This window comes from Capricornis sumatraensis, chromosome 2, assembly GCF_032405125.1.
Source record: "Capricornis sumatraensis isolate serow.1 chromosome 2, serow.2, whole genome shotgun sequence".
In the NCBI taxonomy this organism is placed as follows: Eukaryota; Metazoa; Chordata; class Mammalia; order Artiodactyla; family Bovidae; genus Capricornis; species Capricornis sumatraensis.
The window spans coordinates 88,180,133-88,194,326 of record NC_091070.1 but is presented as its reverse complement, the minus strand read 5'-3'; the positions used below and the strand labels follow the sequence as shown (position 1 = coordinate 88,194,326).

Below are 14,194 nucleotides of genomic sequence, written 5' to 3'. Positions count from 1 at the left end.
CTGAGTTGAGTTGAGAAGTCAGTGGTCCCTAAAGTCGCAGATTTAACAAAGTACTAAGATCATGAAGAGGTAGTCTTGACCGGCTTTCGACTGAGGCTCCACAGAAAGATAAATCCAGGAGCCCCATTCTCCAACATTTCAAGGCCGTAGCACAGATACTCTGAGTCAACCTCTCAGTCACTCCTTCACTGACAATCCAAACACACGCACAGTCATAGACGTGAAGTACAAGAGAGAACACAAAGCTCCTAAACTGAGACCTTGCCATTTAGTGGCAGTGACAGCATAATGAAAAAGGAAAGAACATATCAAAAACGCAAGTGAACGTACAACAAACTACCTAAATGTTAAATGACAATTTAGAGGAATGAAGAGAACAGCAGCTAGCACACGACTGCAACGCGAATCACAGACGTCCTCCTAAAGCCTTAGGCTTCTTCTTGAAGGAGGTATGAGGCATGAGTGGAGCCAACTCACAAAGTCATCTTATAAGAGTCATTTACAGTTTATTCTTGAGGCTATAACAAAAAGCCAAGCCCATTTTGTGTAAACGTTTGTAAGAAGTCCAAAAAACATGACTGTCTTACTGCTGAACTGCAAGAAGAAAAATTATTTACAAGAATTTTATTGATTTGGATGGTTACTAAAAATATTTAGCATAAAATTACTTTTTTGTCATTAGGAATATGCAAACATTACAGTGGTGATAGTAGCACTGAATTTTAGATAATTCTTACTCTCGTACCTTTGAATACTTGTTACAATGCTCAGAAGAAAGAATCAATCCAGGTAAATTACTGGGTAAGTCAAGACGTCTAAAATACCACACCAGGTTCCAAAAAACAATTGGATGATGGTCCACAAAGTCTGCCACTGTTATTGCACGATCACCTTCATTTTCCAATAAGCTTTCAAGTTCCTTCCATACCACTAGTGGACTAAGATATGGAACAGTGATAGGATCTGGACTTGGGAGGTGCCATTCTAATCCTAAAGAATCCTGTTGAGTAAATAAAAACTGTAAAGAGCAAATACAAGATGATGATACTAAATCATTCTTTTATATGCCTGTCAACGACTTCTACATAATTAGAAATGTAATTGTATAATGTAACAAGATACCCTTCTTAATAAAATTGAAGCTTATGAGGCTGTTTAGTACAAGGGGAACAAAATCAAATGCAAATAATCAATATCCAAACTGAAAAACACTGAAATACGTACTGCAGCGCCTTGTAAAGTAGTTGGCAGGCTGCCTGTAGGAACGAGCTTCTGCCCTCCAATGTCTTCCTTATCCAAGGTGCCATAAGTACTAACACTCCTGGCCATTGGAAATATCGGACATTTTGACATAGCTGCTTTTGATCTATCAGCAGGGATCTGAATACTTCGGGCACATGTATTTTCCAGCGGCTTAGATTTGCTTGGGCATTAAAAAAGGAAAAAAAACATATCATTCTCTAGATTTATTTTCCTCTGACCATGTTCTCTTTAGAATCAGACCTGCAGGTAGCAAAGTGAAACAAAGGAAAGATGTAATCTGGCTTTGGCTTGGGAAAAAGGATACAGTTTAAAGTAGCCTAGTCATGTTAAATTTCCTTTTTATCCTGTAAACTTTAAATATAAGTCATTCATTTGTTCAAAACATTTAGTGGACAACTTATACTGAGAACCCACAGTAGGCCCAGGGATACAAACCAGAAACAACAGGCACCTATTCCTCCAGGAGTCAGAACTAGTGGGAAACAGTCAAAGAAAGGGCCACAGCAGACTTGTGATGAGAGAATGCACACACCCAGACTCGCAGTTCTGTAGTCTGAGCAGTCAGGATCAAAGCAGGCTAGCAGGCCATGCTAGCCTGCCAGTACTACGCATGCATTTTCTTCTGCCCATGCAGTTACCAGTGTGACTTCTGCCCAGCTCGATTCGCTGCAGTTGGCACTTCTCCAAAATGGAGAGGATACTAGCCTTTGTTCTAAGCACAGACTTACTTGTATTAGGCTTACTGTATAATCCTTAGTTTGATTTTGACAGTTCATCTAACATCTCCAAATGTTTTCTTAGATTATTAAATATTCCTAAGTAGAAAATTAAATACTACAAAGTAGAAATATGTTCAGTTCAGTACTGACTTAATTCAAGAGAGAGGACAGAGATAAGAGAAAGATGTTCATTTTAAACTTCAAGTGTTCTACAGAATTTTTACCTTTAAAATAGTAAACATTATCAATCGTGAATTATACAGCTTTAGCTCTGGGGATTGAGGTATAAACGTTTTAAAATCGTTCATTTACTTATGGCTACGCGGGGTCTTGGTCGCTGTGCGTGGGCTCTCTCTAGCTGTGCTGAGTGGGGGCTACTCTCTGTTGGGGTGCACAGGCTTCTCACTGCGGTGCCTTCTTGTTGTGGAGCACGGGCTCTAGACTGTGGGGCTCAGCAGCTGTAGTCACGGGCTTAGTTGCCCTGAGGCATGTGGGATCTTTCCAGATCAGGGATCAAACCCGTGTCCCTTGCATTGGTAGGCAGATTCTTAACCACTGGACCATCAGGGAAGGCCATAAACCATAAACTATTAACTGTTGAAACATTTAGATTATGAGAGAATTTCAGTATTATTTTAATTAGGAATAAGAATTTAAGATAATAAATCTATTATATATAGGGATTTAAATCTTAAAATGGTCAGCTAATTTTTCTGTCATAAATGGAAATGTATATGTTGTTAACATATAGTTCCACATAATCATAATTACCTATTCAGATCAAAACTCCCTTGAACAGAGAGAAGAGATGTGTCAAGACCAGAGGTTGATGTTGAGATGCAAGACTGCCTTGTCTGACTTGAAAAGGAGGATGGAAAATGTATATTTTCTGTAGATGGGCTTGACTTCAAAAAGTATCTGTAATGTGAAAGAAAGGAGCTTTTTGAGAAAAGAGACAGTCTAGGAAGCATGATCCTTAAACACGAAGGGAAAAAAAAACGTAAATCATTACCTTCCAGGTCGTCTTAAATCTCTTATCTCTATATTCAGAAAGGGTAAGAAAAGATTGCCACAAAACGGGCAGGTAGTATTGAGATTTGAGTCATCCGCTGTCCAGCCAGCCATGATTTCCTCATCGTGGACTAGACAATCACAGGTTTTACACCGAGAGCAGCTTGAGATAAGGACCTACGGGAGAAAATAGCACTTTACAAAGTAAGCTAGTGAGTGCATAAAATTATTTCAATTAACAAGTCTATTGGAAAACTAAAATTCAGAATGATTTAGAAGTTACAAACAAAAAAATGGATTATTATCAGTACATTATATAATACACTCATCTTTAACTACTTCAGCTAAGTCTATTCCAAAATTTTTGCTGGAAGGGAAACTTGCATTTAAGTGAGCATCTTTACCATTATAATTATGTACTATAAAATGTGCCATGATTTTATTTGGCTTCCCAGGTGGTACTAGTGGTAAAGAACCCACCTACCAATGCAGGAGACATAAGAGATGTCAATCCCCAGGTTGGGAAGATCCCCTGGAGGAGGGCATGGCAACCCACTCCAGTATTCTTGCCTGGAGAACCCCATGGACAGAGGAGTCTGGAGGGCTACAGTCTACAGGGTTGTAAACAGTTGGACACAACTGGAGACTTAGCACAGCACACACACAAACAAACACACAATTTTATTAATGGAAAACTAAACCCAAGCATTCATTTATTAATACACAAAACAGGTACTGGTAATTCCATGTTATAGATCTGTGCTACTCAAAGTGTGGTCACCAGAGAAGAGGTGGTCTACAAACTCTTACTGGTTTGTGAGGAGCTAAGTAAAGAAATTGAGAAGAGGATCTGGGGACGTATAAAGTAACTGGTCATTCCTGCAACAGCTAAGTTGGTGATCAACAGATTTTACAAGTGTATCAGCCATGACAGATTGGAAATTAAAAACAGCAACAACCAAAAAACCCCTGGTCCTTCATTACAGACAGTTTAAGAAGCACTGCTAGAGAGAAATGCAAATACTGTTGTCATTACATTAATAAAATATAGAATTCCTGAAGCCATCAGAAACTCTGTAAATTGCAACATTAGTGTTCATTATTTATTTCCAACTACATGCAAATTTATTTTCCAAATTTATGCAAATTAGTGTGAAATAGCAACACTCACAAATGTATCTGAAGCAATTTTTGCACAAAAATTAGGGGAAAAATTTCAAGTATAAAAGTAAAACCTTTCACTGTGAGAAAATGGGATATAGCAGCATATCCAGCAGATATATATATTACACTGATACAAAGAATGGAAAACATGATGGAAAAAGTGGACACAAATGCCAAAACCGCTCCCAGTATCCTCATCCAAAAAGTGTGCCTACACAGTGAAACTAGTTAAAAGTGTTTGAGAAGCGAAATAACTATTGAAAGAGGACATACATAAAACAAGGGTCAAATATAAATGCTGAAAATAAAAGTGCAATCAAAGTATGGAATTTTTCTAAACAGAAAGTCATAGACATTTTAAGTTTATTCAGGTGTAATATACATTCTGAAATTTTCAGATGCCATATATTTAATTTTATCACTCTACCAGAGACTATCAATATTTACGAAATTTTATTAAGTAGCACATGAAGATATTCTTTTGATTAAAATTGTACCTCCATTGCATAGTTCTGGAAGATATTTGTATTACTCGTGTTGCAGGAAGATGCCACCTCTGATTTCCCAGGTAAGGCAAACTTGGATAAGGATCCTGTTCATTATTAAAAAACAAACAGCAAAACCATTAAAATTAATAAGAAAGGATGTGAGAATCTCTCACTCTCATAAATTCTCTGGTAAAATATCAAACTGTCCTATTCAAAATTTAAGAAAAAACACATAAATAATGAAAAATGCTTTCCAAGTATGCATTTGTCTTTTGCGTATACACCTAAGGAAGTGTGTTTTAATTCATTACTCACTTATTTTCATTACTCACTTATTAAGCACATTGCATGTACAGGCTAGAAAGCATACTGGTTGTTTGTAATTACTATTTTGCTGTTTCTGTTCTTACATGTTTAAGATATAACAAAGTGTTTAGTTCTAAGGCTTAAAAAGTATAAACAGCTGATCTTATTTCAGATCATGAAAAGAATTATTGGCAACTTTCTGCCTTGTAAGACTCTAAAATCTGTAAGAGTAATCTTGCTCTTAAGCACTAGGGAAGAGTCTCCAAGTATATTCTTAACAGCAAAAAGATATGAGTAGGTATTAAAATGACAGCAACAAAGAGTGAGAACAGTTCTGTGGTCGATTGCTGACAGTGGCTCTATCTAGTTAGGAAAACTGGAGGTAATCTATACTTCTATACTTTTTCCTCTGTAGTTACTACATTTTATGAATGAACACTGGTATTTTTTATAAATATAAAGGTATTAAAACAAAGTAACGGTATAAACTAGCGGTTCCTGAAACAGAGAGGAAAGGAGAACATGAAATACCACCATGGGGATGCAATCAGCAGAATCCAGACTAATGATCCAACTGCTTCAGCAAATAAATCACAAGAGGAAAAAAGCTCTAGACTGTCCATTAGCCAAAGCCCCTGCCTCAGGGAGATGCAGAGAGCGCGGAAGCCTCGTATCATCCTGGATGCTTAGAAATGGTCATCTGTAGTTCTTTCCTGATGGTCGCCCAAGAACCTTCTGTAATTCCGCCTCCCTCTGCTAAAGCTAGTTCAAAACTGCTCTCTATTAGCCTTGACTAATTCAGTCATTTATGCTGGCAGTCTACCTTTTGTATCTGATCAATTTACAGCACAGAATATTCTTTTTAGCAAAGTGAATCAGGATGTGAGGTTATCTTAGTTAGTTCAATAAATTCTTCTTGTATGTTAGAAAAAAATAAGAGGGGGGAGCTAATCACCTGAGTATATGACAAGGGAGGGAAAATACAGGGAATGAAGATGAGAGGGAGTTAACAGACATCAAACAATGCAACAAATAGATCCTGTCTGGGTCTCAACTTGAACAAACCATCTATAAAGAGTTTTATGAGATAGTTGTGAAAGTTTAAACTATGTATATATTTTATACATTGTGTAATAAACCTTGACACATTAAGAAATATGATATTAAAATTTTGTTTTAAAAAATGAATGCTTCACAAAAGATACATACTGTGAAAAGTGAAAGTTGCTCAGTCATGTCCGACTCTGTGACCTCATAGACTATACAGTCCATGGAATTCTCCAGGCCAGGATACTGGAGTGGGTAGCCTTTCCCTTCTCCAGGGGATCTTTCCAACCCAGGATTGAACCCTGGTCTCCTACACTGCAGGCAGATTCTTTACTAACTGAGCTATCCTCTAAGGTCTAAAGGGCTTCCCTTGTGGCTCAGCTGGTAGAGAGTCCGCCTGCAATGCAGGAGACCTGGGTTCAATCCCTGGGCTGGAAAGATCCCCTGGAGAAGGGTAAGGCTACCCACCGCAGTATTCTGGCCTGGAGAATTCCACGGACTGCATATAGTCCATGGGGTTGCAAAGAGTCGGACAGGACTAAGTGACTTTCACTTTCACTTACATACTGTATGAATTCATAAAAATGTTGACAAATGGCTGGCTATAGTGTTAAGATAATGCTCACCTGTGTAGGGAGTGGTGAGTAGATGTGGACATGAGAGGGGGATCTGGATGCTGCTACTGAACTGTTATCTTAACCTGATACTGGTTATTCAGTTGTTCTCATGGACAATATTTACATGCATAAAAATGCACACAGTACATGTATAACAGAGTAAATAATAAATTTCTTAAAAAAATAAGTAACTTTAATAAAAAGTTAAAAAAGATATAACATTAAAGTCCTTATGTTTTAGAAATACACGCTGGGATGACCCACAGAGATGTTATGGGGAGGGAGGTGGGAGGGGGGTTCATGTTTGGGAACACATGTAAGAATTAAAGATTTTAAAATTAAATAAAAAAAATTAAAAAAAAATACACGCTGAAGTATTTATGAATAAAATTGTATATTGTCTGGGATTAACTTTAAAATAATTCAGTGGGGCAGGAAAAAATGCTGGCAGCAGAAGACAGAGGGGATAAGATAAAGCAAGACTGGCCATTTGCTGATAAGTGTTAAAGCTGCATGAAGGACACACGGGAGCTCATTGTGCTAGCCCTTCTACTTTTGTGACTGTTTGAATCCTTCCGCAAGAGCTTTTTAAACCAGTAGAGATGCAAATTTAAGAAATGTTATAATGCGTTCATTCCTCACATCATATACCAGGAGAAATTTCAAATGGATTAAATGTCTAAATCAGGAGTCAAATCGACTTTTGTTTAATCACAAGAATGATTTTTACATTTTAAAAGCACTGTTAAATATATATATATATATCCCACAAAACTTAAAACTATTTACGATATGGCCCTTTATAGAAAAAGTCTGCTGATCCCAGAAAATGTTAAAGAGGGAATGAGAGAAGTATTGAAGAAAGTAGTGGTGAACCTAGGGGAAGGGAAAATCTTTTCCAATGACTCAAAATCCAGAAGTAATAGGGCAAAAACTGATACTTTTAATGATACAAAATTGAAAACTTTTATGTGGGGGAAGAAAACCCCGAAATTTGACACCGTTGGAAAAAGCATCTGCCACTGATATAAAAGACAAAGGATTAATTCCCTAATTTAAAAAAGAGTGATTAAAACTTAAAAAAAAAAAAAAAAGGTGGTGGGGGGACCAACAAGTGAAAGTCAAATGTAGGCAAAAGACAGTTCACAGAAATAGTTCCTGAATGTACAACTAGATATGCAATTTAATTTATAAAATAAATATAAACAAATATTAATTGAAATACACTCTTCACCTATCAGACGGCAAATTCCAAGTGTGCTAAACATATTTTCTTCACAAGGCTGCTGGGAAATAGGTATTCGTCTATACTACCTGTGGGAATACAAAATTGTATACCCCCTGAGGAAGGAACTTGGCAATATCACTTCAAGGAAGAACTTGGAAGCATCTTCTAAAGCTACCCTGGCAAAAATATAACATGGCATATGTGCATCATAGCATTATTCATAACAGTTAAAGACTGAGAATTTAAAGCCCATCAACAGGGAAGTGGCTAAAATAAACTGATACAGTCACACATGATGAACTGTGCAACCTTAAAAATGAAAGGGGGACAATGCTATGTGAAGATATGAAATGTTCTTCCGAATACAGTGTTAAGTGAAAAAAGCAAGTCACAGTTAATTGTTTAACAGTTATGTTACCTTTTGAGTAAGAAGACAAGGAGGTGTGAAGAACACACAAACACAATACACATGCTTTTAAAGAAGTATATATTTTTCAAAAAAGCAACAATGAAAGGATAAATCAAAAATGAACAAAAATGGCTGCCTCGAGGGACAAGGAGAAAACAAGCTGAAGGGATGAGGATGGAGGCCAGCGTTCTCTGCAAGTGTGTTGGTTCTCTGTTGCTTTGAGCCATGCAAATCTTTTACAAAATTAAAAATGTAAAGGAGAAAAAGTAAAGGTACCACATATCAAATGCAGGATGACAGAAGGGTTTGGACAAACCTTCTAAGGAGGCAGAACTTTCCAGGCTTGTTCTGCTGAAATCAGCTCCCTTAGTCCCTGAAGCGGTGCTGCTCTCCTGAGAAGTGGCTCCTTCCAACTCATGGCAGACATCTTCATCTGTTAAAGAGGTAGATTCAGAATCCTGGGCTCCCACTGAAGAAAGACTGGTACGGTCAGAACTTTGATCCTAAGGACATAATTATAAGCTTAATTTCCTTCATATTTAAAGTTATTTAAAAGGTCACTTCTAAGGCAGAGGAAATGCCTAATTACTCAGATGATCAATTAATCAACATTGTAACTTCTAGGGGAAAAATAAAACCAACCAACTTTACAAGGTCATCCGAATTTGGACAAACATGAGCTGGAGATCAATTTTTATGGCAGCATTTCTTAGTTAGATCAAAGCAGATACCTGTTAGATAACTGTTAGCTTTAAGCCTTTGTTTATTGTTAATTTTCTTTCCTGCAAATCCTAGTCCAGGGTGATATCACCAGAAAACTACATTTTATTCTCTTTTATTCGTTCACATTTTATTCTTTTCCATAGCAATCCAGGTTATTATTTCTGGATCCCATGAAAGTTACTGTGTAGTCTGGGTACTGTTATATTCTCTTGGAGAATGTTGTACTATTGTTTTAGCAGACAGTCAACTGAGTTATGTTCAGCTTTTAATTTGTGTTTTGATTTTTGTAGGTGGTGATTTAATACTCAGTTTAATTCTCTAAGCCTTGTCCTCCATGCTGGTCTGCAAGTATGCCATGTACGTGTAAGCTCAAGGGTGAGGCAGATACTTGTGTGAGCCATACACAGAATCAGGACTCCTTCTTTCACAGCTTCCCCTTGTACTCTCCTGCCCAGAGACCCCCCTTCCCTGGTTCCTCTCTCCAGGAAATATGGGGACTCTCCTGACGTTTCAGCTGCCAGGATGCCAGGCCACACTGTGACTGGGACCTGCTCTTGGGGCAAAGATGCATGAGAAAGAAAACAGGAAATTTTCTTCACAATCTGTCGCTTTTATTTTTCAGAATCCTTAGATAGTTGCTGTTTTGTATTCTGTCCAGAGTTTTTAGTTGTAAGTTGAGGGATTAGTTTTAGTGGCCTTATGTTACCACAGTGGAACTAAAATTTTCACCCAAATTTTTAAAGAATATTTTTGCTGGGTACAGAAAAACACGTTGGCAGCATTTTCTTTCAGTACTCTGATCAAGATGTTTTTCCGGCATCTTTTGACATCACTTTCTTTTCAGAAGACCACTATCCGTTTTCTTATTGTTGCTTTTTTTTTTTTTAAAGAAATTAAAGCTTTGAGAAACTTACTTCCAAATTACTTTTATGTGTTTTTAAGTCATAAGGAGTACCCAAGAAAAAAACATATACAGTTTCCATAGGAATAAGGACAAAAAAATAGGGTTGATGACTGCCCTAAATGATAGTTCCTAAAGGAAAAAAAAGTAATATGTTTTTTTGAGGCAGGGTAAGTGAACTACATACATCATAAATAAAATTTTCTTATTTTACAAGGAGGAAGGACTATGATCCTGTTTTTGAAGCATATTAAATACAAAATCCACTGTTCTGATCAAGATGAGGGAAAAAAGATCATTCTTCAACACTTCAGTTCTCACGCAATGAAATCCAAAGGTCTGTTGAATCCACCTTTTCAACTTATGTACTGCCTATCCTTTCTCTTCTGAGATCCATTTATGGCATAGGCCTTTACAGAGCCATCCACCTTTTTCCCTTTTGTGGAGGCAAATCCCATTAACGTCACCATTTCTACTCCTCTCTCTGTTGTGCCCTCTGTATTCCTCAGTTATCTGACCTTCTTTGCTCTCTGTTTCTTCTCCTCAGCTCTTCTTTCTTTCAGTTGAGAAGGGTAAGGAGATGTGGATCTCTGGCGTCTTGGGGACCTGGAACGCCTTCTGTGCGGCCGGAGAGTGGCTCCCAGGACCAGGACCTTTCTCGGCGCCTGCGTTCTCTTTCCCAGGATGCGGCCTGGGACCATCTAAGTACCCTCTGTGGGGAGCGGCTGCGGCTGCGACCCATTTGGAATCCTCCTTCAGTACTAGTTGCCCCGGAAACGTATTGTTGCTCTTTTGAAGGTAATATATCTCTTTTCTTTGGCTCCTTTTAAGATTTTCTTTGCATTTCATTTTCGTCTAACGTTAGATGCCTATTTTTTTTTTGGCACTTATTCTGCCCGACATTCATTTATCTTCTAAATATGTGAGTTGACATCTTTAATCACTTTTGGAAAATTCACGGCAATTAGCTTTTAAATTTTTCTTTCTACCCTGTTCTTTCTTTTTCTGGAACTCAATTACGTCAGTGTTAGGCAGTTCCACTAAACTGCACATTCTTTTCAATATTTCCCTCCCCTCTTTTTTTCTATCTATACTTCCGTGTGGATATTTTCTATTAACTCCCATCGAGTTCACTAATCTTTCTTCTGTGTTTTGTTTGCTGTTAAATCCAACAACTGTATTCTTAATTTCATATCTTTTTCGCTTCTAGAATTTACACTGGTTCAATAGATGATTATCTGGGGAAATTTTCCATCTTTCTAGCTTTTTTTTTTAAACCCTTTCCTCTATTTTCTTGGACATATTGCAATTACTTCCAAGTTCCTTGCTAATTCAAATACTTAGATCACCTGCAGGTCTATTTCCTCCACCATATGGTTTTCCTTTGTTTTTAGCTATGGGCCTTGTCTCTCAGTATAGCTGTTTTTTCTTCTGGCTGCACTGGGTCTTCGTTACGGCGCGTGGGCTTCTCTTGCTGTGCGGCGCAGGATCTCGAGAATGTAGACTACTTGCCGCACACGGGCTAAGTTGCTCTGTGGCAAGGGGGATCTTAGTTTCTCAACCAGGAATCGAACCCATGTCCTCTACAACGGAAGGCAGAACCACTGGATCACCAGGAAGTCTGTCAGTATAGCTATTTTTAATTGAGTAACAGAATATAAAAAACCACGTAGAAAAAACTGTAACTCCAGTTAATGTTCTGTTCCTCTGGAAAGGACATACTTTTTCCTGTTAAAGCAAAGGCTGATTGGTTTGATCTAATCACAGACTGAGCTGAGTCCAGCACAGGTTGCAGTTTTGGTCAAGTGGAGTTTACCTTTGGTTTGCTCGTGTTCCTAAGGCATAGCTCTGCAAGAATTTGAACTAAGGGCCTGGTCTGTGTACCAAAGATTCCCTGCCTCCACTCCTCTCAGCTCTCAGCAGTTAAATTATTGTATTCCCAGCACCATAAAATTGCTGAGAACTTTGTTTTATCAGAGTCTTCTTGCTTACCTTTTCATACTCCTGTTTCATGCATTATTTGGAAAGCGTCTTGAAAGAAAAAAACTTGTGCATCTGAGGACTCTCAAATTTGTCAAAGGGACAAATATTTTTGTCTCTCTAGTTCCACAAGATCCCCAAAGTCCTGCTGGCCCCCTCACTTCTCCACAGTCCTCTGATAAGACAAAGCCTGAATTTGCAACCTTTTACTCTGTGCTCAGAATAAGCAAATACTCTCATGGAAAAAAGTAGCTATAGGACTTCAGCTCATCTCTGCAATTCTCCTCTCTAGAATCTTGCCCATCTATTTTCTAGTTGTTTTAGCCGTTCTCTGATGACTTTAAGCAAGTACTTAAGGGTACCTACTCCAGTATTCTGGCCTGGAGAATTCCATAAACTGCACAGTCCATGGGGTCGCAAAGAGTCGGATGTGACTTTCACTTCACTTCTCTATTTCATCTAGCTTTTTGCTTTGGGAGGTATGTGGGTGTATCACAAGGTACTCCACTCTAACCAGGAAGAAAAATCCTATGCCTAGCTGGTCATTTTTGAAGGCAATAAATAATGAAGCTCAGTAAGCATTTTAATTCCAGCTACAAATCACTTTCTTTCAAAACTGAACTACAAATAAAACCTTAGTTGGTGAATTCTTTCCTTTTGAAATTATTATTCAAGTTCAAATTCTTATACTTACAAACCTTATGCATCCCAAGAGTCCTTTCTGTAAAGCTGCATTTTAGGAGAATGGGAAAAACACATCTTTGCAAGTAAGGGACTTCTGGTGGTAGAGGAGGGTAAAAGGAAACGTAGAAAATACTAATAAACCTACCTTAGATGATGCTGTGTACATGGTGAATCTTGAATACCATTTGCTTGCTTTCTCTGCAACTCCTTTTCCAGCAGTGAACATACTGTTTCTTAGAACATCTAGTTTAGGTACTAGCAGTGTATCTAAATTAAATGAAGGTGATGAGTGGGTTAATGCATCCTGAGATTCTTCCCTAAATGGACAAGTAGGTGAGAAGGCTGGAGAAGACCAGAGCCTATCCCTTGGCCTGTCCTCATTTTTTGAGTAACTTTTAGATTTGGTAAGTCTCACTGGTCTGGGAGAATGAGGAGGCAGGCTGGATCTTCTGCATGCCTTGACCAATGTTGGACTTCTCTTAGTGGTGACTTTATCATCACAGGCCCGTTGTAAATCAATGCTTGGTGTTCGACTTGTCAAAGGACTGCTCATGTTATTCATATACATCTCAATTTCTTCAGCTAAATCCCGCCTAGCAGATGGTGTTGAAACACCTTTGCTATCATCTTCCTCCTCTTCCTCCTCCTCTTTTTGCTGCTGTTCAGTCTCAGCAACCAAAAGTGAGAGGGGATCAAATCCTGTGGCAACATCAGTTTTTTCAAAAGGTTTCATTGAAAAGCTGCTGTTCAAGCGTTGTCTCCTCTTGGGATTTTGTGGAACAATGTACCTCACTTTTGAAATATCTGTTTCATTGTCTAAGTCTTCTAAGTCAAAAATAACAGGAGAATCCACTTTATCTGCCAAACAATTAGAACCGTCAAAAGGTATATCATCATCACTCGATTCCTTTTCTATACTGTCTCTCTTTGATCTTAAAGATGGTTTTCCAATATTAAGACTATTTGGTCTTGTGCTTTTTGAGATTACATTTGAAAGAATTTTTGCATCAGCTCCTAATTTTTCAACCATATTTCCAGGGTTTGCTTCCTGGTTAATTCTATTGAGCATAAGTCCCATAAGTACTCCTCCACTAAGATTGCGGTTTCTATTTGCCCAGGACATTTGCTGCTGCAAATTAGGCTCATTGTCACTTTTATGTCTTTTCCTGAAGCATCTACTTTGAATGTTTCCTGTTTCATTTGTCTCCTCAAAAGACGATATTAACAGCGGCTCAGATGTGCTTTCTAAAAAACAAGAAAAGTGCTTTAGCTATGAAAAATGTAATATGCAAATATAAGTTGTCTTAAATATTTAAGATACCAGTAATAAAAATGATAACAGCAAGAATTTATCAAGTACCTGCTATTTCACAGATGCTATACTAGGCACTTTATTTACATTATCCACCATAATCATTCCAACATCCTTATGGGTGGAGGAAAAGCTTATACTCAGAAAGATTAATTACCTAGCCCAAAGTTACCTAGCCATTAAGTGACAGAAGTAAGTTAGTAAGTAAGTGTTAGTCACTCAGTCGTGCCCGACTTTTTCCAACCCCATGGACTGCAGTCCATCAGGCTCCTCTGTCCATGAGATTTTTCAGGCAAGGATACTGGTATGGGTTGCCATTTCGTTCTCCAGGGGATCTTCCCA

General features: G+C 38.0%; 1 protein-coding gene and 1 pseudogene across 1 annotated transcript in view; both read right to left on the bottom strand.

Moving 5' to 3' along the window:
- DENND4A (DENN domain containing 4A) overlaps positions 1 to 14,194 on the bottom strand; it is a 73,856-nt gene that overhangs the window by 9,530 nt on the left and 50,132 nt on the right. Inside the window, exons 20-26 of the mRNA XM_068964348.1 lie at positions 12,686 to 13,785; positions 8,569 to 8,755; positions 4,655 to 4,749; positions 2,995 to 3,170; positions 2,754 to 2,900; positions 1,225 to 1,423; positions 746 to 1,000 (exon numbers count right to left, since the gene is read on the bottom strand). Of these exons, the coding sequence (XP_068820449.1) occupies positions 746 to 1,000; positions 1,225 to 1,423; positions 2,754 to 2,900; positions 2,995 to 3,170; positions 4,655 to 4,749; positions 8,569 to 8,755; positions 12,686 to 13,785 (2,159 nt within the window). The remainder of the gene's footprint in view (positions 1 to 745; positions 1,001 to 1,224; positions 1,424 to 2,753; positions 2,901 to 2,994; positions 3,171 to 4,654; positions 4,750 to 8,568; positions 8,756 to 12,685; positions 13,786 to 14,194) is intronic.
- LOC138072986 (U4/U6.U5 small nuclear ribonucleoprotein 27 kDa protein pseudogene) lies at positions 10,194 to 10,618 on the bottom strand (annotated as a pseudogene).